Genomic DNA, 22,658 nt, shown 5'->3' on the forward strand with positions numbered 1-22,658 from the left:
GTGCCATTATCATCGATGGAAAGAACTCCCAGTTTCAAAAGCATCCCCTCACTAGCACTCCTCCAACGGAACAACGGACACCAACATGTTAACGAGTTCCCATGTAACGACTGCTGGATATTAACAGAAGGTAGAGTTTTGCCCTAATTCCACTCAAGTACTTTTCTTAAGTATGTTCTCTACTAATCATCTGCTTAACAAGATATACCTCAAGTAACAAGTGCTTTCTTCATCTTGGGGACACAGTCAATGATGGCAGACCACTCTAAGCCCATCAGTCACGTCCACGGCAGCAGGCTGTGGTAAGACAAACTAATCCAGTTATTATGGCAGCAAGGCCAGAAAGAAATCAGGTTCATTTAAAAGGAATATTTTATTTACTTACCTGTCTTGATAAGCAGGTAGTTATTTATGTTTCTTTGGATGCGACAGAGTCCTGGGGCCCTTTTTGGTACACTGAACAATCAACTCCTCCACACGAATGAAAACATTAACAAACTTTTTAAAGGACTGAAGGAAAGAAAGAGAGCTTGACAGGGAAAGTAGAGTGGTGAAAACGCAGGAGTTGGCACATAAAGCTGCCAGCAGTTTAAACTTGATATTCAACGCATCACAATATTAGTATCAACATCTCAGTCATCTAAGTTCTGGTGCTACATATGCTTTGAATATATTCAGGTTCAAATAAAAGTAAGCAAAGCCATCACTAGATACTAAACAAGTTTTAAAAAGGAAGTCGTGTCAGAATGAGATTGCCATGGTCAAAAGAACACCCCTAGTACGGCTTAAAAACCGCTAGAGTTGAGATTCCAAGGACTGTATCAGCAACTTGCCCCCTAGACGGGACACCCTGGCAGCCTCTTCCTTGGTGAGGACACAGGATGGCTCTACAGCAAGAATGGACTGGCTTTCCACAAGTTCCACTCTGTACGCCCCTCTGCCAGGTCCCAGATCTCAAGATCCCAATCTCAGAATGGAGCCCTCAGCAAAAAAATGCAAGAGCGTGTCCGCTGAAATCACTGGAAGGGGCATAGCACAAAAACTCCGGGTAGGGGCTTGATGCAGACTAGGAGAATCTCCGCTTTGTGAGAAACATTTAATTCAACACAATGAATTACAAGAGGACAGATTTACAGAATAATAACCGTAACAGACTGTTCAAAAAGGAAAATAATTTTCACTGGCTGCAGTACCAGGTAATGTTCCCCAAAGCAAGACTTGGTAGAGCAGCAGCAAAGTACAATTCAGTCTTCTTGCAGTACTCCAAATGAGCAATAGCAAAGAATTTTGTATTTTCAAATCTTTAAGAAAAGAGTTCATATAGTATCAATCACTTTGCCATGGGATATTTTTCAAGGAGCAAAAACCTATTCAGATCACTAAGCTGAACTACTCCCAAAGGCTATTACTTTCCAGGCAATCCCCCTGGTCCCTTGCTGTCACTGCTAATCATTCTTACATGATAAAGGCTCTGGGAGCTACTTTCTTCCCCAAGTTTTGGGATACCAACAACTTGTACAATTGGTTAGTGGCACAATATTTAATCCACCAGTTTATACTGTACTCTCAGCTGAGACGTCCACGCATGAATTATGCAATGGATACCCTAAGACTAAAATAACTTTTGCAACCTAGTCAGCACATCCTCCAAGCTATAAACTCTCACCTCCTCCCCATCTTCTCCTCCCCTCTCCCTATCCTCCCTCCCCAGGTAAACTCATTTTTAGCCACAAGTTACCCCAATGTGCTCACAGATGTACTAGAAGAGACTGAAGAATCAATCAAGGTACCCACGGTGAAGCCAAATACTTATAAACACATTAAGGCAGGTTTCACATCATTTCATTTTTGGACACAAAATGCTGGTCACTTCACTGCACATGCAAATAAGAAAGATTTAATACTTAATAAAAAGCTTTAAATTCGTTTTTAAGATATCAATTATAGAAAAATCAAACTTTTTCCTTTCTTGTTTTAAAAGAGGTCAGAACATTACTGCACACAGAAGTAGATGTGTAGACACACCTATTGGAATGGATCCCCTTCCCTCCACACACACAGAAACAGAGGTCAGGGTTCTTGGCACCAGAAGAGAAAGGAGGAAGTTTTCCTCATTGTCAGTCAGAAATGAGGCATCCTTCCATTCTGAGTTGAGAAGGTCCTTCTGACTGGACTTAACCCAAAGTAAAATATACCACAAAGTGGGTATATTTATCTTCGAACTTTATTCGGCTACACTCAAGACATCCACACAGCTCCATATCAAAAACGTGCACGGTAGTGCCTTCAGTGTGGTGCTGGAACTAACTACAAAACTGATTGCCATTGATGTAAGACCAATTCCTCAAGCGTAACTCCCCCTACTCACCAAAGGTGGAGGAGGCACTGGCAGTTCATCTCTGAGACTACGCTTCCAAGACCAATGTGGTCTTGCGAGGAAAAGGAAATTCAGTGACCCAAATTGACACATGGAATGACAACCCACAACATAAAATGACCTCCCTACAGTCTGGTACAAACAGGTAGCCTACAGCAGAGTAGCCAAGGAGTGAAACAGCATCTCTCTCACTTGTGTTAAGAGAGAAAAGTGTTTCTATGGGTCATTGTTAAAAGGTACTTTGATAGAAAAGTTTAAAAATGTATCACCTATCACTGACCCACAACAAAAAAAGAAAAAAAAAAAAAGACAGGAAATTTGGTTCCTTGTATTTTCCCTCCCACTATTTTATATTCCTTTATTCCCTCCCACTTTTGCATTTCCGATTACCCTACCCCTTTAGAAAAAGGAAGGGGAGTAGAGTTTAGTCAGGTTCCATCTTCAAAACTACCCAGCAATTAATGAACCATCAGCTTCTCAACGTTTCCTGAAGTGTACATCAAAATGGTCACAGGTACAGTTGGATTGTTGGTGCAATTTACTCGGCAGACACTCTTGGCTCTGTAAATAGTTGTGCTGACCCTGCTGATAGGGTTTATACTGGGAATTCTTAGATGGAACTCCCTAGAAGAAAGAGGAAAAAAAGAGCTTGTAAGTCAGTATGAACTTTTTATACCTTTATAGAAAGTCGGCCTTTAAATGAATAAGGCACCACTGCCATAACATATCCATTCATTTCTTTATCTCCTGGTTTTCACCTTCAGCAGTTTGTTCTGGTTCTTTGCTGTTGCCAGACCTTTGTAGTAGAAAGGAATGCAAGATACTCACTGTCCAAATAAAGCTACCGTTCATGGTGTGGTAAAACAGGAAAATAGAAAGCCCAAGATATAAGATGGTATCTCCCAAAGGCCAAACAGATTTCATGTTATAATCGACCTTCCAGCTTGAAGGATTACTTAACATAAATCACTCTTCCTTCTACCTGAAATACAGCTGCCACTCCCTCCAAAGAGGCTTTTCTTTTCCTCTGCTATTCGTGCTAAAAATTCCTTTTCTTTTCCCCCCCCCTCCACATTCTTGACTCTTGCCTCACAGGCTCTTGGATGTGCATAATGGAAGCACCCAGGGTACCGGCTACCCCATTTCAGTGACAGAACACTAATTGCTTTTCTTAGGCTAAAACTTAAAACGATCAAAAATTCAAATCAGCAAGTTCTGTTTTCATCTCACTGCATGAGCTCCGCTGACGACACGCACAGCGCTCCTGGCTAGGGTTACATCAAAGGAACACAGCAAGGAAAAACTGCTTCGTAGCATGGGGTGCTGTCCCTGCCCAGCGCAACACGCAGCAGCGAAGGGAACTCCTGTTGGTGTATCTTGACTTGGCCTTACAGATCTGCCTTTTTCTGCATGGCTACACTGTAAAAATTCATTATTCAGAGCTATTTTGGCTTACAAGACAATAAAAAAAGACTCTAATTGCACCTTTAAAAAGTTCCACTGCAGAAGTGCAAGTCAGAGACACACCTGAGAACAAGCAGCAAGCCCCCTGTGATACTTTCAAAGGATGCAGAACGTAAAGGCACGTTTCTGTGCATCCTGCAGTTATATCGTTACACAACTTTAAACTTTTCAGACATTTCCAGAGTTTAAACATATATATTCTTCTGTTGCTTTCAGTTTAGAAATTCCCACCACGCATAAGTTTTTTAGCAACTTCCCTCTTTTGGTAATCAGCTTGCCTTTTTTCTAACTTTCTGTAAATATGATTTAGAAAATTCCATAAACATGCCCTCTAATATACCCTGCAAGAAAATGCAAAAGTGAGAGAAAAAGGCAGGCAGAGGGAGAATCTGAGTCCACGAGATGTCAGCTGTCCTTTCTGCCCACAGTGTCCTCTTGCCTATCACAGGCAGGAATAAATAAATAAATAGGGGGGTAAAAAATGACATCACAAGTAAATGAATTTTTAAGAACTGATCCACTTTCAAGACAGAATCTTTCAAGTGTTTACGGGCACGCACTGGTTACGCTTTCAGCCCATCTGACACAGCCCTAAGGCCCAGAACACTCCGTGACCACACAAGCACTCACCAGACATTACTCATCAAAATACTTGATTTGTAGCTGAAAGCATGGCTACTACACCTTTAAAAGTGCACGATAAAAAGCAGATCTGTCAATATATACTACAGGCCCTTCTGAAAACACTTCTGCCTTTAATGTAGTACAGTTTAAGGTGAGAAAGGATGCTGCCACGTTACCTGGACTATACATTCTCCATCTCCTGGTCATGGTCCTGCTCCTCCTCCTCCTCTTCCTCTTCTCCTTCTTCCTCGCCTCCTTCTTTCTCTGAAGGAGCTTCCCCATCTCTTGCTATTTCCTCTACGTGGGCAAGCATGTCAGCCATCAGGGCTTCCTCCAGCCTCTTCCGCACCTGCTGCACCAGTTCCTCTTGCTTCCTGCCCCAAATCAACGAACACCAACATCAACCCTCAAAGCTGGCTCTTTCAAGGGAAATTAATCTTAAATCACTCATGCATGAGGCTCAGCAGACAAGCACGGCTTTGAAAGAGCCCTCTGTAAGAAATGCATATTTAAAAAAATTGCCTGGCATTATACTATAAGTGAAGATGAAATAAACACTTTAAAAAAGGTTGTCCAATATTTCCCGTTACAAGTCCTTAGCATTGATTGCAGCATTTTTAATTCTGGCTGAAATTTGCTTAATCTAGCAGCTGACTCGAGGCTTTTTTTTTTTTTTTTTTTTAAACTCCTAGTACTAATATTAATTTAAACAAGAAAAAGTCAACCTACCCTGCTCAGATTTCCAATAATGAAACTGGAGAAAATTAAGTTTCTGACCATTTCAATCTTTTTGCTCATTTCCCTTTTGGGCCACAATCTTAAATTTTACAGCTCCTTTTGTGTCAAAGTCATCGTAAAGAAGTGATCAACAGTCAGTGGCTCACGGGACTCCTGGTTCATCTCAGCCACAGGAAATCATAAAGTTACAAAAAGACCATTTTCCCTGGCCATTCATGTATAAATCCAGCACAAAAAAAGGCATCCTATTTATCAGTCAAACAGCCAAAACAAGTACTACCTTTAAATGCTGTTAATGAATGCAAAGTAGCGTGCTTTCAGGTTAGTGTCTTTGCTATATTCAGCTCTCTATCAAGTGCTTAAAGCTAGATTTGACCAGGCTTGATTTAGCAATATAATTAATTACTGAAAGCAAGCTATACCTAAATACATTGCATCCTTGTTCGCTGCCACCGCAGCAGTTAGTGCTTTTATTTGGTCCTGTGCTGACACAGTAAGGTGAAGAGAATCGAATCGCACTCCTCAGGATTTCTCCAATCCCTTCTTGGCTTAGAGGTGCCTTAATCAAGGTTACTCCAATTCAGACGCCTTTTTCATTAAAAGGAGACGTACTCTGACATGAAAAACAAACATGAACCTGAAACCTCAGAGTAACTGAGCACAGTCAAAATAAAAAAGAATGGGCTTCAAGTACATGCCTGTATGACAGCAGCTTTGTGTAACAATTTTTTTCTACTCTACTGATAAAGAGGCATCCAAATTAATTCAGCAAGCCACAGTGCTCCATCGGATATTTATAACTTGCCATTGGGGAAAACAAAAGAAAAATAAAAAAGGGTACTGTTTTACCACAAGAAATCTTGTTCCAAGACAGTAAGCGATATTTCTAGTTAATACCTAATATCTTCATCTGTCACCATAAATGCTTTGCAAAGTGGCTGTGAGGTATTTAGCCAAACTCCAGGATTCTTCTCTACGGCCGCAGACAGCTGTCCAGTGATCGGCATCGTGCTAGTGTGCAGAGCACTAGCGATGGCAGAGAGAAGGGTTTCATCAGTGCAACCAGGTCCAACCCCTGCAAGCAGGAGGAAGAGCCGTGATCAGCTTTGCACAAGACAAAAGAACAGCGCATCAGGACAACGGGCATTATTTTAGTTTTAATGGCAAAGCACGCACCGTCATTTAGAAATCTAACACAATGAAATCCCACTCCTAAACATTTCTAACAGCAGCTGTACAACTCTCTCCGATGTTGTTTAAATCAGATGAATTACTGATTTTGTTACAACAAATAAAAAAAATAATGGGGAATGGAAGCCGTTTCCATTTTCCTTCTGCAAAATGAACAACAACAACAAAAAAAAGTCAAGAAGCTTTGTTTCAGCATCTCCTCAGGATGAAGGGCACCGAGCCTTCCAGCCAAAGCACTAACAGTTCCTGCTGAAGCAGGAACGGGCCCCAGCACTGACAAGCACTGGAGAACAAGGAGGTCAAACACAATACCTTCAGATCACTGCTGATTGGTATCAAAACGCCACCCCTGGAGTTAAGGGCAGACTCTTGATTACCTTGTAAACCTTTTGGAAGGTCCATTGTTTTCACCAGCTCCTCTGCAATGTCAAAAGCATTCAGTCCACTTAATTTCTTCTCCCAGAAGAGCTGACATCAAAGAAAGTGTTTATTGGCACAAAACAGAAATGGAATCGACAACTGCACAAAGCACCTGCTTAGTATCAAAAGAGGGAAGAACACTGCTGCAGACAATTTTATATTGGATTTACTACAGAAGGGGTCTGCCACGTCTGATGGCAGGGAACTATGCTCACAACAACTCTGTCCTCATCTGCTGCCTTGAAAAAGACTTTCTTTTCTGCAGGGACCAGTACTTTCACTGCTTCTGAACTGGAACAGCAAGGCAAGGCTTGCTGGCTTTCATGTCAGTGCACGTAGTGTCGGACAGCCCTTTTTACACTCCCGTTCCTCTCTTGCTGTCCCACATACACCACAGAAGTTAAGGAATGCAAGAATTGTATCCAAGCTCTTCCCAAGGTAAAGCGTTACTTCATTCCTCCCCAGCTGTTTCTCACGACAACAACCATGTCTGATCCTTTACTGTATTTTGAATCACAGGTTCTCCTCAAGCTTAGGCACGTGTGAGTGGATGGCCTGGTGGGAAGTCAAGATACTTTACCTAGATACACCTTCAACTCTTTAACTTATGTGTGTAAGGATGACAAATGAGTAGCTACAGTACCATTCCTCTTGCAGGAAAGCAATTTTATCTAGGCATTGAGAAACCAACAATTTACCCCAAGCAGTCCACAAACATCCTCTTTGATCCTGCCAAAATCAACCGAACCCACACTATTTTTCCGATCACCAGTTCCCAACAAGTGGAACAGGGACAGTCCCAGCTAAAGCACACGGGCTGGATATTCTCTAGCCACACCTTTCAAACAGGTGAATTTTAAGCCAGCACATGACGGGACTCAGCACTGCTTTCAAATTCTGAAGAAACATTGGGAGTTGTGCTGATCAGGTTACAATATGCTGCAGTCTGGTAAAATATTTCAAAGCTGTAATTCAACAGACCCTTAGATGTATAATGCAGAGAAGGACACAAAAAAGAGCAATTTTGCCCTATTCTATGCTATATCACAGAAAATGAAATATACAAACCAGTACGTGTATATATATTACAATACAGTGTATATAGATATATTTGTTATATCTACATACATATACAGATAAAAACTTCTAAAGGACCTTTTCTCAGAAAAGGGACTCCAGTGCCACCATAAACAAGGAAAGACTACATAAGGAAAGCACAAGCAGAGTCTAGGAAGCTGCATTACAACAAGTAGTAACGGGAGCAGCGAAAGCACACAGGTCAGGTTACAACACTTTTGCTACTGGAGCTGATCTCTGCTGTCTAACAGATCGCATTCACACACCAATCTGTACTCACATAGCAATATCTTCCACAACAGGGATACAAATCTCTATTCAGCTCAAAAGTTTTGCATATCAACACTGTATCTTTAGTGTCATCTTGTATTGTCTTAACTAGCCAAGGAATAGCAATGATGTTATGAACATGTACGCTCTACCTCCTTAGGAAACCATGCTAAAACCCTACCAAAAAAACCCCTGTCCCAAAACACATAAAAAAACCCCACCAAAAACCACGACAAAACCAACCACCCAACTCCATTTCAAATGGAACCTATCACACATTTCACAAAGGTAGAGTTTAAGTACGCAGAAGAAGTTTTCAGTGTGAGAGGTGGGGTAGTTTATAGGGTATTTTTGAAATCTATTTTGTTAAAATCACCTTCCTTCTTGGATTGATGTGTTTTTAATTCCGCTAGACCCACAAGAGTTTGAAATGTACTGATAATCGAGACCGATGACAGCATCTGAACAGACTAATAAAGCTGAACATCTCGTTTCCATAAGTCATAAAGATGGACTCGTTACAGGAAAGGATTCACAGAACCCTTTGGTGTGAGCTTTGCACAGGACACAGCATCACAGTATGATAAGAAAACCACTTTGATTTTGTATTGTAACAACATCCCAAGTGGATTTATGACCTTATTCATACACGTAGAGTTAACTACTAATGATACACGCATCTAAAAAAAAAGGCCCACGCAGGGGTCACAATCCCTTGCACTACATCACAAACACCACATTGTATGTGGTCTGTACAGGAACAGGAATTTCTTGAAACACAGAATTCCTATACAACTGGAACATTTGATAGTGATTCTAATCACAATGTGAGTGTCCCCTAAAGTAGTTATGATGTCTGTCTAAATTTGTACGATAACACTTGATTTCAGCATTAAGGAAATGAAGGCTTAACTGCAACAGAATTGTAATCTAAACGAAGGCTGGAGTCTAGTTGTAAATCACAGTGCAGACAGCACATCGACTATATATTGGAAATGGGGTCTGGCTCAATTGTAAAAGCTGGGAGCGCTGTAAGTTATTGTTTCTGAAATATGAGAGACTTCAGATTGCCACGGACTATCTGTTCAGCATCACAAATTAAAGCAGTTTATTTTGGGACCCTCCCAGCAGCAAAATCTGGAGTTTGGTAGTCCTGGAGAAGTTACTAAGCTGCACGCCTTACCTGCCGGGGCTGGTCCACAGCTTTCTGAGGATCACTCTTCACCTTATTGCTGGGATGGTTTGTGATCTTTGTGACGGGTTGTTTGAATATGGAGGCTGTCTGCCTAACAGGCAGTGCTGTGTTCAAATCAGGCTTGCCCTAAAAATTTCAAACAAAAGGAGGGGGAGAGCCCACAAAAAATATTTTCAAGTTTTTGAAATACTACTACAGCCATAAAGATATACAGCAGGGAAGAGCAGAGAACATGGACTTGAAAACTTGTCTGATCTCAAGCCATGTGAGATAGACTGCTAAAAATGCATAACTACATTCAAATCTTGCCTTAGACCTATCAAAATCAAACATTTTCCACTCTTTCACATTCTACTTAAAATGCTAGCCTCCTCTCTTTCTAGTTTATACACACAGGTTTTAACACAAATTTGAAAGAATTTAGAAGTCAGAACACTGAGTTTGCACGTTGATGAGCCACTTGTAGAACACTAGAACAAAGGATTTTGACATGATATTTGTAATAATCAAAAAAATCATGAAGTCTGATTTAGAAAGCGTTTTGTGAATCCAGAGTTTCTGAACCATTCTGTTTAAATCCAGTTGTGGACACCAACAAGCAAATCAATACAGGTGGAACCTTGATCACTTTTTCTACCTTCAGTTCTTAACAAACCTCAAGTTTTTAAATGGAGCTTATAACAATCAATTTTTCACTACATGACTGCGTTTTATGTTAGTGGAAACATAGGAAGACTGTTCCGCATTCCCAAGATCTAACATGCAAATCTTGAAATGGCTGTAGGACACACTTTGTTCTTGAGGATGCAGACACCGCATCTGCTTAACATATTTATTCATGAGATGTAGAAAAGATGTATTCAGGACAAATATTCTGAACCATCTGTGTGCTAATCCATTTATAAGCCAATGATAACTATTCATACATTTATTAGAAGGCCTGGCCAGAATTTTTAGCCTGTGAGATGTGTGTTAGCTGCTGGTCTCTGCAGCGAAGGCATGCTTCTTTTAAAATACCACCACAGCTCCTAGCGCTATAAGAAAATGCTCTAATCACTCTGATGATGATGATTCTTGACTGGTTGACATATTTAGAAAACAAGCATTAGGCTGTTTTCCACATTTAACGTTTAGGTGCACAGGAATAAGCTTTTGGGTTCTGAAAAAGCTTTTAGCATCCAAGGAAGATACTCAAGAATGCCTTGAGCCCATCTATCCAGACAAGCAGTATACCAATGTCACTGTAATCCTGACTAAACCTGAGCAATCAAAATTACCAGGTGGCAATTGGACTCTTATTTTGTTCTACAAACAGGCCTTGCCACCCTCTTGCCGCTTCAGCTTTTTGCCCGCAATGCATGCCCTCCTTAGCTCAATTCCAAAGCAGAGACACCAGCATGGCCTATGGAGAGTTCCAGGGAGCTGCTTGCAGGAGGCTGCGTTATCTCCTCATCCCTCCTGCCCCACACCACTCCTCTCCCCCAGAGCAAACGCTAGCACAGAGCGGAGCCACTGCACAGACACAGGAGTCAGCTGGAGATCTGGGGCTCTGGAGAAGATCCTGCTGGAGAAGGTGATCTCACACTCCAGGAAGGGGAAGAGAGAAAGATGCCAGCCCTCCCTCCAGCCCTTCTGTACAGAAGATTTAGCAGTTCCGCAATATTCTTCCACGGTGTCAGTACCCTGGAAGAATCAGTGAATTGCAGTATTTGTCCAACACCTCGTAACAGAGATGTTATCTCATACAACTCGAGTTACACACATTAATTACAAAATGCTTAATTTTCACGCTATCACAGATACTGTTCTGAGAGGCAGTCAGGCCAGAACAATAGAAGACAGAAAGGAGAAAGCTGCCACTGCCTCTTAATCTTACTTTGGCTTGGTTGGAACAGTCATAGCGCATCCTCTGCCTGTTCTTGTTCATTTTATTCATCAACATTTTTCCTGTGCGGAAGTCAAAAGTGCTCAGGTCCATCGAGCTCCCCAGGTAGCGTGCCAGCTGGGGCTTACTTCGGAACTTTTTACCACTTGGGCTGAAAAAACACAGAAGAGAAACAAGGAGGAAAATTAAAACCCTCTGGGACTTCAATACCAGCACTCGCTGCAACTCAGGAGAGGCAAATTTTATTTCCTTCATGAAAAACAACACAAGCTGAACTTCCCAGAATAAAGCTCACATTAAACTCTAAATGGATATTACTGCTTTCATATAACTCCTTCTCACGATTACTGTGGAAGAGGCAACTTAAGTGCAGGTCATGTTAAAATGTTTTTATACATGAAAAGAAAGATTCAGACCAGGTATAAACAAACATAGCATAATTCACACAGTAAGTGCCACGGGAGATTACCAGCACTGATGCACTTATCACTCAGTTGTCTCAAAAAATAAATGCCCATTTCAAGTCTAACTTCTTCTCCCAGGGGTGTTAAGTTTGAGTAGCACCACAAACATCTTGGACTCCTTCCCCCTCTGCCCTGAATAGTACATTCAGGGCTGACCACAAGTCTTTGGAAGCATTCTGAACACTTCAGGATTACACAGGAGCGAGGAGGAAGAACTGATGTTAACTGCTGACAAGCTGCAAAGCAAAGAATTACAAAGCTCCAGCGATGCAAAGATAGAGGTCAAAACCTTGGAAAACTTTCCGTTAGCGGCAAAATGGAAGAGAGATTCTTTTTAAACACCTGGTTTCACAGGAAAGACTACAACCTGGCAAGGAGGCACAGTTACTCCAGCTCCTCACTGTTGCTGGTTTTGTGTTTGGGTTTTTTTGGTTTTTTTTAATAATAGAACATGACCTTTTGCACTACTTCAAAAAGCACTGCTAGGTAAGCTCTTTATTTTTTTATGCATAAAGCAAAAATAAATTAATGTGTTATGATTGCAGTATAGAACTGTAAGCATGAAGTATTCTTCACATTCTCATTTAGCATCATAACAATGCCTCTTTTTATTCCCTTAATTTCTCTCATTTCTGTTTTTCTGCATCTTGCTACTTGCATATTCAGTCTTGGTACCCATCTAGGAGAAGCTTACTCCACACACCAAGCACAGGTTAGTTGGGTGAAAGGCATTTTAAAACCAGAAATGCCAGTTACCACCCCACTCCTATTTATCCATTTTCTTCTTTTAAAGAGCTGTTAGTAGCGTTTGAATATTTTTTTCAGCCATACTGCATGGCAGCAGGGTGATCTCCTCCCTCGCCTACAAACACCCTCCGCTCTCGGTGTACCACCACTGAGAAGAGGTAAGGCCACTTCCCAGGGAGACCTCACTGACAGGTACCCACCGTACGCCGTGGTGGTACCTGCAAGTTCAACAACTCAACTCGTAACTTCACAAAATGCCAAGCGTTGAACTTCAGGTGACTGGAAGCAACACCTACATATTAGAGTCTCTACCTGGTTTTTCTACTGAGGAGAGAAATTATATCAATGCAACTTAGACCTGCCAGAGACAAATTAATGCCAATGAGGTTCAGATGCTTTCTAAGGACAGCTGGAGCTCTGTAATTAAGGTTACCTTCTGTCACTCCTGAAGTCAGAAATGCAGGCTATTTGTTGCAAGGTTTCTACTTGAAGGCCAGGAATAACTTGAAATAGTAAAGTCCTCACAGGATGAGAGGAAAGAAGCATTACTATCTCAGCAGCATAGACTCTGCTCTGCCACAGGGGTGGTGTTCCCATTGGTAAGATACCAACGGTCTCTCTGGGGTCTTCTCAATGGAAAAAAAAAACTCAAAGGAAAAAGCCTCTTTTCCACACATTAGCTGCTTCCCCAAAGCCTTTATTAGGGGAAAGGTCTGAAAAAACAGCATAAGCATACAATTTCTAGCACGGGACATTGGTAGACCAATTAGTTCAAGTCAGACTGTATATGCAAAAAAAAAAAAAAAAAAATAATTACAAAAACCCCAAAACAACAGAGAGAACCAAAGTATTAAATGCTCTCAAAAAACCTGAAAGCCAAGGTTAATACAAATAATACTAAAACTGAAAAAGTCTCTCAAAGGACTTAATAACCAAAAGGTTGTGATCACCCCCCATACAGCATCTGCTCAGGAAGCTCCTGGCCGCAGTTGCTCCCAAGCTGCTTATCCTGCCGTGTATCTGCTCCCTGCCACCACCGCTGCTCAAGCATGAAAGCATTCATGCAAATGTACAGTTACCCAGATGGGGAGAATAATCCATCTTTAGAAGGTAGGGAGAAGAGGAAGAAACACTTTATTACTGGTTATTCCTCAGCTGGACCAGTTCACTGCAGAACTGCACAAATACTCAGGCCAGAAGATGACACACAGAGTAGGAATAAGCAGAGAGGAACAGAGACTGGATCCAGACTCAAATCTGAAACCACTTTTTAAAAATGTAAAGGGAGTTATATGCCTCTGTCCAGAAAAAGTAATAATAACCAACTCCAGCAGCTTTCAGGCCAGAGCCATCGCTGCCATCAGGAGAAAACCCTGCTATATGAACAACGTGACACTGCTTCCTCTTCCAAGATCTGCAGCTCCAGTTTATGGTTTAGTGTCTTAATAGTTTTAAAAACAATACATTACAGTGAATCGTGCACTCAGAAGCACAGTGTAACTTTCAGAACAGAGCCAGACATGCTCAGAGACAGTATATTAAATGAACATAGCCCTTCAGCTTTTTGGTTTAGTATGTGTTCTAGTAATTTTTGCAACAAATCTGAAAAGCTGCTCAAAGTCCACATACATCTGAAAAAACCCACCTGAAATGACTCAGAGTCCTGTCTCTTCCTGGGGAAGCTTGGCCCAAAGGAAAAGCACTGAAATGTTCAGAAGAAAAATTTTTATTATGTCTTGAAAAAGGCATAATTTCTGGAACAATGGGGAACAAAGCTAGAACTCAAAGCAGACAGTAAAGTTGCTCAGTAAACACAAGCAGAAAGGAAGCAGCCGGTGTGCTCTGGAGCTCCTGGGGTCCCCGCCGGCAGCAGCGTGCTTGGTAGGACACCACCACTGAGGGCACCTACAGACACCGGAGAGGGTCAAAGGGCAGGGTGGGGGCAGCCAAAAACCCACAAAACTTGAGCAGCTGCGATTGCCTGCTGCACACCACAAGGCACAGAAACAGTAAACCAGCACTTACGGATTCTGAACATTGTTCAAATGCTTACATGCCCTTTAAATGTCACAAAATAGAAAATTTACCCCCTTCCACTCCAGAGCAAAAGCTTTGCTCTGCACTCGTGTTTTTGATATGCAAAGACTTTGAAGAGACACACCTTGGTATGAAGCTGCAAAAGCCAACCTCTTCTGAACAACGCTGATACTGCGATCGCCTTGTACTTGGTTCCTGAATTAAGGTCTTTCACACTTCAACACGTTACGAAAAGCAAGGCAACTGCAAAGTTGCAAACGATTTTACATGCTCGTCCATCAAAAGCTCCAACACATTATCTGCTGGCACAGCCCGCCTAACAAAACGAACCGAAGAGGACTGAGGGGTGGTATGAGCAGACCCAAGCCACCCTCATTTATTATTCACAGACTTTTTGGGCGCAGACTAAGCTGAATGCTTGGCAGCCTATTGAAAGGCCAGGAGCTGCCAGGTGCCTGCTGCTCTCCATGTGCAGCTCAGCCTTTGTTTCCTGCCTTATATTCTTAAGGGGAGACCGACCGCAAGCCCAGGCCCTCTCCCCTCCTCCCTCATTACACAAGTCTCCTCCCCTCCGCTCTCCCCGTTTAGCCTACACAGGATCTGCACAACTTAGAAAGCAAAGGACAAAAGACAAAAAAAAAAAAAAAAAAAGCCATGAACAAACCCAGATGTCGCCTGCCTTTTACAAAAAATGGAGAGAGGAACAGCCTAGGTAAAAAGGGTGATCAACAGCATATACTCAAAGCCTCATCTCCTCGGTGGAGGGGTGATGGGTATAATGCAAAATGTTTTTTCCTTCCCTCTTTCAATCGTGCTTCCTCCTGCACAGAGCTGGGGAGTCACAGCCCACCCCAGCCTCCCCCCCACTGCACTTCTCTCCCCATCTCTACTCCAGGCAAAGTGCGGCGTGGGGGGCCCTTTGGGTACTGTATGCGCACAACACTGCTTCCTACGGAGAGATGTGTACCCTGGGACACCTGACAGACTGCCACTGCTGGTCCCCCCTTCCTGCAGCATCTGCGCCAAGTCCTGCCTCAGTGGTCCCACACTCCAACAATTCTGTTATCCCGGGACAGGCCAGCACAGACACTCGCAGCTTTCACCAGAGCACATAAAAAGCATTGGTGTGAACAAGCAAGACCAGGCGACATCTCCAGTTGCCATAACCCACCCCACAACTTCACAAATCTGAACAGCAGCATCTCCCCATCCCTCCATAAACAGGTGCCCTGCATGGAGCAGCCGTGGGGAATCGAGCTGTCCCTTGCCAGCACAGCTGTCCCAAGCAATATTTACATGCACATGGAGGCCCCACACCGCTGCCAGCAGTGGCGTGTAAGGGATGCTCCCTGCCCCACAGGGCAATGGGGTTGTCTTTGTTCAGCAACTTGGGCTCCAACCACACAAAACCCACCAGAACAAAGAACTTTGATACACACAAACTCTCTCAGATTTCCAGAAGCACCTCACCCCCAAACAAGAACCTGAGTGGCAGTCCCATAACACAGGAACCAGCCCAAATATAACCAGACATTTTTATAAGGCTCATCTCGAGTATCATAACAACTTCCCTGGGGGTGCTGCAGGTAAAACAGAACAACCAAAAAGGACCAAAGTACAGGCCCAGTAAAAGCATTCTCCTTCACAATTTTTTTTTTTTTGAAAAAAAAAGTATATAGACCAAAATACACTTTGATTGTGTTAAAAACACTTTCTTCAACTTTTTAGGTAGGTGCTACATAGGTAAGAAATTCACAACAAAATAAGCTTCACCCAAGAGATTAGTCAAGTCTTCCAGAACACCAATTATCAGCAACTCCTTGAAGTAGAGATGAGCAGCAATCCCAAACTTCTCAGACACTTTGCCATCAAACCTTCAGCAGAAAAACACTATGAAGAAAAGCCACACAAAGCAGCACTAAATTCTCCTTCCCCTAGCTGAGAACACTGAGTTTGAAGAGAGCCTTTGTAGCTAAAACTCTCTCAAAGATGACCCACCACTTCAACAACATCCTTGATACACTTCCCCTCCTGAAATCCTGCATCCCTGCATGTTTCCTGCTCGCTCCGAATTTGGCCCACAAGCCCCACCGCACTCCTGGGCTTCCCAACAAGCCAAAGGCAGATGAGAGAACACACTCCAGCTGAAAAACTTCTGCACAATCAACAGCTGGTAAGCACAAGGTTATAGGCCTGTTCCTAAAAATCTGCCCAGAGACTTACACCTCAAGGAGGGTTTAATTTCCAGCCAGTGATCGGCTCGCACAGCCTCAAATCTCACGGGCTGAACATACTCGGCACAACCCCATTTGTCTTGCCACCCCCAAAGCAGAACTCGACAGAAACATTCACGCAGAAAGCACGTGCTGCTAGTACTCAGGGTTACAGAAGGAAATCTCCAAACAACGAGCACAGCAGCCCTAAACAACGGTTCGGAAAAAAGCAGTAACCGCCACCCCGCTGCTGACCACCTCGGCTCAGCATTAATTCTCAAGGCTGGTTATTGCAGACATGAGCGCTCGTTTCCAAACCATGCATGCAATTTTCCACAAGCACTTACTGCATCTGTACATTCAGGGTAGCCAGACAAAAAAAATCATCCAGGTAAACAACAGGCAGAAATAGCAGAGGGATTAATAAATTGCCACACACATTTTTTCTGCTCTAAGGTACAGCAAAATGCAACAGTAACCAAAAATTAGTGCAGCAGGGCCCTATTATACCTTTGATCTCTGTCCAAATTGATATAAAGGGAAAATCCATTATAACTCAGGAACAACAAATATGCTAAAAAACATCCCCTCTCCCCCTCTTTTTTAAGTTCAGCTCCAAGACCACAACTTTACAAATGAAGTAAGTTCTTGGCAAAACAGACATCTTTAAAGCTTTCAGCTGCACCTCCTCTAGTTGCTGCTGGTGGTCTTTTCTTCTCCCTGCAGACTCCTAGCTGCAGTGACGGAGCCAGCACCTCCAGCTTTACACTCTGCAGGATGATGTTTGCTGGTTCACCCGCCACCCAGCATGGCACGCTTGCCTCACCACCATAATCTGATTTTTTTAAAAAAAACCCCATGCAATCTAACACGCGCAGGAGTTGATCGCATACATTTTGCTGACTAGAAAGGCCAGATAAGGACACCTGGATAACTTCTGCGACGCTCCTGCAGCTCCCGACGGACCTAAGTTTCACACATCAGCTCACGGGTGCACTGAGGCTGCTTCTTATGGGTGCAGGAAGGATCCATATGGCCCACCTACAGCCATATGAGACACACACGGGTATTAATAGCAATCCTGCAGGCAGAGCAAGTGGCTCCCCAGCCACATGCTTCCCCCACCAGCAATACTTTCAGGATAGCGCATCCTGAGCCCAGCCCCTCGACTCCCACCTACAGCAACAGCCACCACCGCGGGCAGATGCTTCTTTTTGATGCTCCCCCAAATTCTGATGCTCCCCCAAATTCCTCAACGGACAGAAAAAGCAGCGGACGGAGCCACGGGGCGGCCACTCGCGCCTGGGGCTACTTCACACACACCTCGCCCGGCTGCCGTTAAAATAACCCACCTGTGCTGGCCTGGCAGCAGCCCCCCGAAGCGGATGATCGGGGTGCCCCCAAAGGCCGCTGCCCCTCCACACTGGGTGGCTGACAGCTGGGCCGACGGGGGGTAGCGCAGAGCCCCCCACGGTGGTGCACCCCCAGCAGTGCCCCCCCGGGCCTCAGTGTCCCCCCAGCAGTGCCCCCACCGGGCCCCAGTGGTTCCCCCCCTCCCCCCAGCCCCAGTGTCCCGTCAGCAGTGGCCCCCCCAGCAACAGACCCCCGAGCCTCAGTGCCGCCCCCCAGCAGTGTCCCCCCCGAGACTCAGTGTCCCCCCAGCAGTGTCTCCATTGAGCCCCACTGCCCCCCGCCCCAGCCCCAGTGTCCCCTCAGCCGTGCCCTCCCCCCCCAGCAGTAGACCCCCGGGCTTCAGTAACCCCCAGCCGTGCCCCCTCCCCAGCCCCAGTGTCCCCTCAGCAGTGTCCCCCCCAGCAGCAGACCCCCGGGCTTCAGTACCCCCCAGCTGTGCTCCCTCCCCCGCCCCAGTGTCCCCTCAGCAGCCCCCCCAGCACGTCCACCTGTAGCGACAGGCAGGGCCCAGCGACCCCCCCGCCGCGGCCTCCCGCCCCGCCCCCCGGCAGCGCGGCCCGGACCCCCGGGGGCAGCGCGGCCCGGCCCGGCGCTCCCACCTCTTCCGCTCCATCGCGGCGCGGCCCGGCCCGCCGCTCCCTCCGGGCTCCGGTCGCCTCCGCCGGCTCTTCCCGGCCGCCGCGCTCTCCTCCCGCCGGCGGCTGCTCCCCGCTCCCCCCCCGCCCCGGGAGGCGGCGCCGGGGCCGCGGCTCGTCCCGCTCCCGCCCGCCGCCCTCGCCGAGCGCGGCCTCCGCCGGGCCCTGGCTCCGCGCTCCGCCGCGGCACTCCCGCCTCCCCGCGCCGAAGGCGGCCGCTGAGCTCCGCCCGCCCCCACGGTTCCGCTCCCGCCCCTGCCACCGCTCCGCCTCCGCTGGATCCCTCCGCCCGCGCGCGCCGCGGCAATATAGTCCCTCCCCCCCGCCCCGCTCGGCGGGAAGCCAGCCCCGGCGCCCCCCTCCCCCTCGGCCCCCGCCCTACTCCAGCGCCGGGCGCCGCGGCCCCCCCCCGGTGTCCCGGCAGCGCCGCTTTGGGCATCTTCCCCGCGCCCGCCCCGGCCGGACTGGCGGCGGCTCGGCCCGCGGCTCCGCTGGCGCCCCCTGCAGCCCCGCACCGGCGCGGCAGCCCGGCCCGCTCCAGGGGCACCGGGGCACGGCTGGAGGCGGCACCCCCGGGCACACGGCCCCACGGAGGGGGGCACACGGAGGGGAGCCCACGGGCGCACACGACCCCACGGGGACCCCAGGGCTGTACGGCCCCAGAGGGGGGACCCCAGGCGCATGGCCCCCCGGAAGGGGCACAGCCCCAGAAGGGACCCCTGGCTGCGTGGCCCCCCAGAGGTAACCCTATGGGCACACGGCCCCACAGAGGGATCCCACAGGCACACGGCCCCATGGAAGGGAGCCCCCAGGGCACACGGCCCCATGGGCATGTGGCCCCACGGAGGGGCCACTGGCAGAGCCAGGCCTCGCCCGGTGTTACCTTCCCCCGGGCCGGTGGGCTCCGCACCACGGCCCCTCGCGGGGGCTCCTCCACAGCAGTGGCTCCACGCAGCGCACGGAACCCTCTCTCCTGGAACAGTGTCCAAAAGGAAGTCCAACAAGAAAGAGGGAAACCTGCTCCGGAGGAGATGATGCAAAGACAAAGCAATGACAAGTTTTTCCAAGAAAAAATGCAAACCACAACCTACGGCGGATGGCCAAACCCCACCACAGCACCCGGAGTGTCCGGCATCGCTCACCCTCTCCGAACCCACGTGCTGGAAAACACCAGAGTGGCCAAAGCATGTCAGAGTCTGTAATTTCCCCCAAAGAAGGAATGACATAATAGTAATTATTTTTTTTAAGAACCCTGCACCGACCAACAGTGCCAAAGCGATCACCATCAGGCTTCCAAACAGCGGCGATGCCAGGGATCCTGGCCACAGGCACCGCTCCGCTTTTCCAACTTTTTCTTTAGTCCATTTGAACCTCCGCTGCTTCCTCCGGCCCTCACCTGTGCGATAAGCTGTTGGTGTATTTACTTGTTCGGGTTTATTTTTTTCTTTAAAACAGGGCTTGCTCATTTGTCCCAAGCTCCAAAATTTGGAAAACAGCAGGGAGTGCGAGGAAAGATACGCCAACGTGTCGTGGGTGGGAGAAAACCCAGAGCCCCCACGCACAGGGTGCAAGTTGGACAGACTCTGGGGTGCAAATTGAAAACTACTTCCAAGAGCTGGGTGCGCCTGTAGGTGCTGGGTTACATTTGCTTTGTACAGGAAGATTTTTATATTTAAGATATGGGATGGTGGGAATTTTGTCTTTAATTTAATCAATACAGTTTTCTGTTGCCCTGAAGGCACTCCATCTCTCTCGCTTGTTTTCTGTTTTGGTTTTGATGGTTTGTGTTTAACTTGGTCTCCTGGGCTCACACTTATGAAATACTTTGCTCTGCTACCACTGTTATATCCTGCAATCTCGAACACACAGGTCAGAAAAGTTCCAATTGCCAGTATTGCTCAAAAGCACGTTATTTTTTGTAAATCCACTTTCCCTTTTTGTAAAACCAAAAAACCACACACACACACCCCAAAAAAACCCCCAAAACCAACACCTTGTAACCCAGCCAAACTCATACTATTTTAGCCAAAAACTTCTAGTGAAATACAGCTTGATTAAAAATGAGCCTCTAAAGGCAAAGCGAGGCAGAGAGGGATGCAGTTAGCTCTTGTTGAGCACAGCAAACAGCCAAACTGGGCGCAGACCTCAGTAAGGACGAGACTGCAGCACCCCCCACATGCTGCAGGGTTCCCCTCAATCCCACTGGCAACTACACCTGGGAGCAAAAGCAGAAGCAGAGTCCTGCCCATATCTCACCCCCCTGCTCCAAGCCACCAGGGATGGAAACCTGGTAGCCCTCTCTTTCACACGAACCACTATTTTCTTTTTAATCCTCTTTTGCTAAATAAAAATTAAAGCCCCCAAAAAGAGCAAACCTTTCACTAAGAAATGAGATCGTGCAAGACACCATTCACGTTGGGATGCTGCATTCTGAGAAAGACAGGGAGTGACTGGAAGCAAGCCAAGAGGAGAGTGATGAAAATCATCGGCTGTCTACAAAATTACCTGTGATGGAAAAGGGTTGTTTAGTCTCAAGAAAACAGCTGAGATCTCATAATAGCCTTCAAATACATAAAAGGGAAAGAATTACTGGGCTTGTATTGCAGGAGGGGAGGCGAATTTCTTTTTTTCCAGACATATGAACTGAGAAGTCAAGCACAGAAACAGATGATGTAGAGGGACCGTGAAATGTGCCTCAATGGCAGAATAATAAGAATAAACTGGAAAAGCTGGGGAGCGGATCCCGTTGTGGGGTAGGAATGGAGAAGGTGACCTCTTAAACATCCACTGAACCTCAAGCTCAGGGTAGCAGGAGTTCGAAAATCAGTTTTCACTGATAATTGGCTCAGCAACAGCTTATAGAAGGAAAACATTTACTCGCCTACGACCACATGAAATGTTTGAGTAGGAACTCTCCCTTGAGCCCAAGGTACAGACACGAAGGTACTTGCAGACACTGCCACCAGCTGAAAGCGCATACAGCTGCCAGAAAGCCCAAGTTGTTCCAGAACTAGTAGATAATCCAAAAATCACCCAGGTCAGTTGTCGTCAGCCATGGAAGCATGCCACAGGATATCCTGACAGGAGAAACACCCCAATTTAGCCCTGCAGGTAACCAGCTGAAAGCTTCCCACTCCGCAGCCACATATCCCAGGCCCAAGAGAGGAGCCTATTCCAGAGCAGGATTCACTGGGGAGTTCCCAACCTACCAGCCCCTGGAGAGGGGCATAATCTGAGGCTGGTCCAGGAGAAGAGACAGACAAGGGCTGAATGTAGCAGATGGACAGTGCTGAGGTGGTTGCAATGACAACTGCCCTGTCCCATCTCCACTCATACCCCTCCTGATGAAAGTACAGTGGAGGTACCAGCATGGACAGATGCCCCAGAACGGCAGGCAGGAATGCGAGCTTTCCTTTTCTTGGAGTTGGGTTTGAAGTTACATCGTTAACCCAGAGTTGAAGATGCTTTTTGATTTCTGCAAATCCAAAGCCCTGTGAGCTCAGCTGCCACTGTGCCCTCCAGTGGAACTCGCCAGGTTTTGCAGGAGAAGCTTCTCTGTCGGGTCATTGTCTTTTAACAAATGTATGTGACATTTGGTTAGCTCATTCTGAAAAATATTTAACTGTCAGAAAAGAGGCAATGCTACAATATTAAAAATGAGAAAGATCACTCATGATGCTTGAACAGTAGTTATCTGAATTTTAACAGAAATTTGCCCAAGAATGCACAAGATACTTGTAATAGCATATTTCTGAAGTGTGCTTGGTCTTGTGGAAGGAGAAATACTAGAAATTAAATCAGTTATACACTAATCCTAGCGTTAGAGACAAAGCTATCATTTGAAATGCTGCAGAAAACACAAGCAGCTAAACAATCGCCAAAGGGCAAACAAATCTAAAGCCTGTACG

At 46.0% G+C, this 22,658-nt stretch overlaps 1 protein-coding gene across 6 annotated transcripts; it reads right to left on the reverse strand.

Moving 5' to 3' along the window:
* Window positions 1-1,077: 1,077 nt before the first annotated feature.
* MBD3 (methyl-CpG binding domain protein 3) lies at window positions 1,078-19,152 on the reverse strand. 6 transcript variants are annotated; one of them, XM_055708871.1, is made up of 9 exons: window positions 18,715-18,951; window positions 17,629-17,743; window positions 14,098-14,154; window positions 11,233-11,392; window positions 9,345-9,482; window positions 6,772-6,862; window positions 6,101-6,278; window positions 4,642-4,839; window positions 1,078-3,001 (listed from the first exon to the last, which is right to left on the reverse strand). In XM_055708871.1, exons 4-8 carry the CDS (start codon window positions 11,332-11,334, stop codon window positions 4,647-4,649), a joined length of 702 nt encoding a protein of 233 aa, XP_055564846.1. In that variant the 5' UTR covers window positions 11,335-11,392; window positions 14,098-14,154; window positions 17,629-17,743; window positions 18,715-18,951; the 3' UTR covers window positions 1,078-3,001; window positions 4,642-4,646. The 6 variants fall into 6 exon arrangements, 5 of the variants coding, with proteins under 5 accessions (XP_055564846.1, XP_055564848.1, XP_055564849.1 ...); XM_055708873.1 differs by having other exon boundaries at window positions 17,596-17,743; XM_055708874.1 differs by lacking the exons at window positions 17,629-17,743; window positions 18,715-18,951 and adding an exon at window positions 19,133-19,152.
* Window positions 19,153-22,658: the final 3,506 nt, after the last annotated feature.

This window comes from Falco cherrug, chromosome 4, assembly GCF_023634085.1.
Source record: "Falco cherrug isolate bFalChe1 chromosome 4, bFalChe1.pri, whole genome shotgun sequence".
Classification (NCBI taxonomy): Eukaryota; Metazoa; Chordata; class Aves; order Falconiformes; family Falconidae; genus Falco; species Falco cherrug.

Excerpts from the sequence above, each read along its gene's own strand:
- MBD3 (XM_055708870.1), bottom strand. Across the intron at positions 9,483-11,232 it reads ACTGTTCCAACCAAGCCAAA|GGCAAGCCTGATTTGAACAC; the intron begins GTAAGATTAAGA and ends TGAAATTTTTAG. Across the intron at positions 6,863-9,344 it reads CTGTGGACCAGCCCCGGCAG|CTCTTCTGGGAGAAGAAATT; the intron begins GTAAGGCGTGCA and ends CTTTGATGTCAG.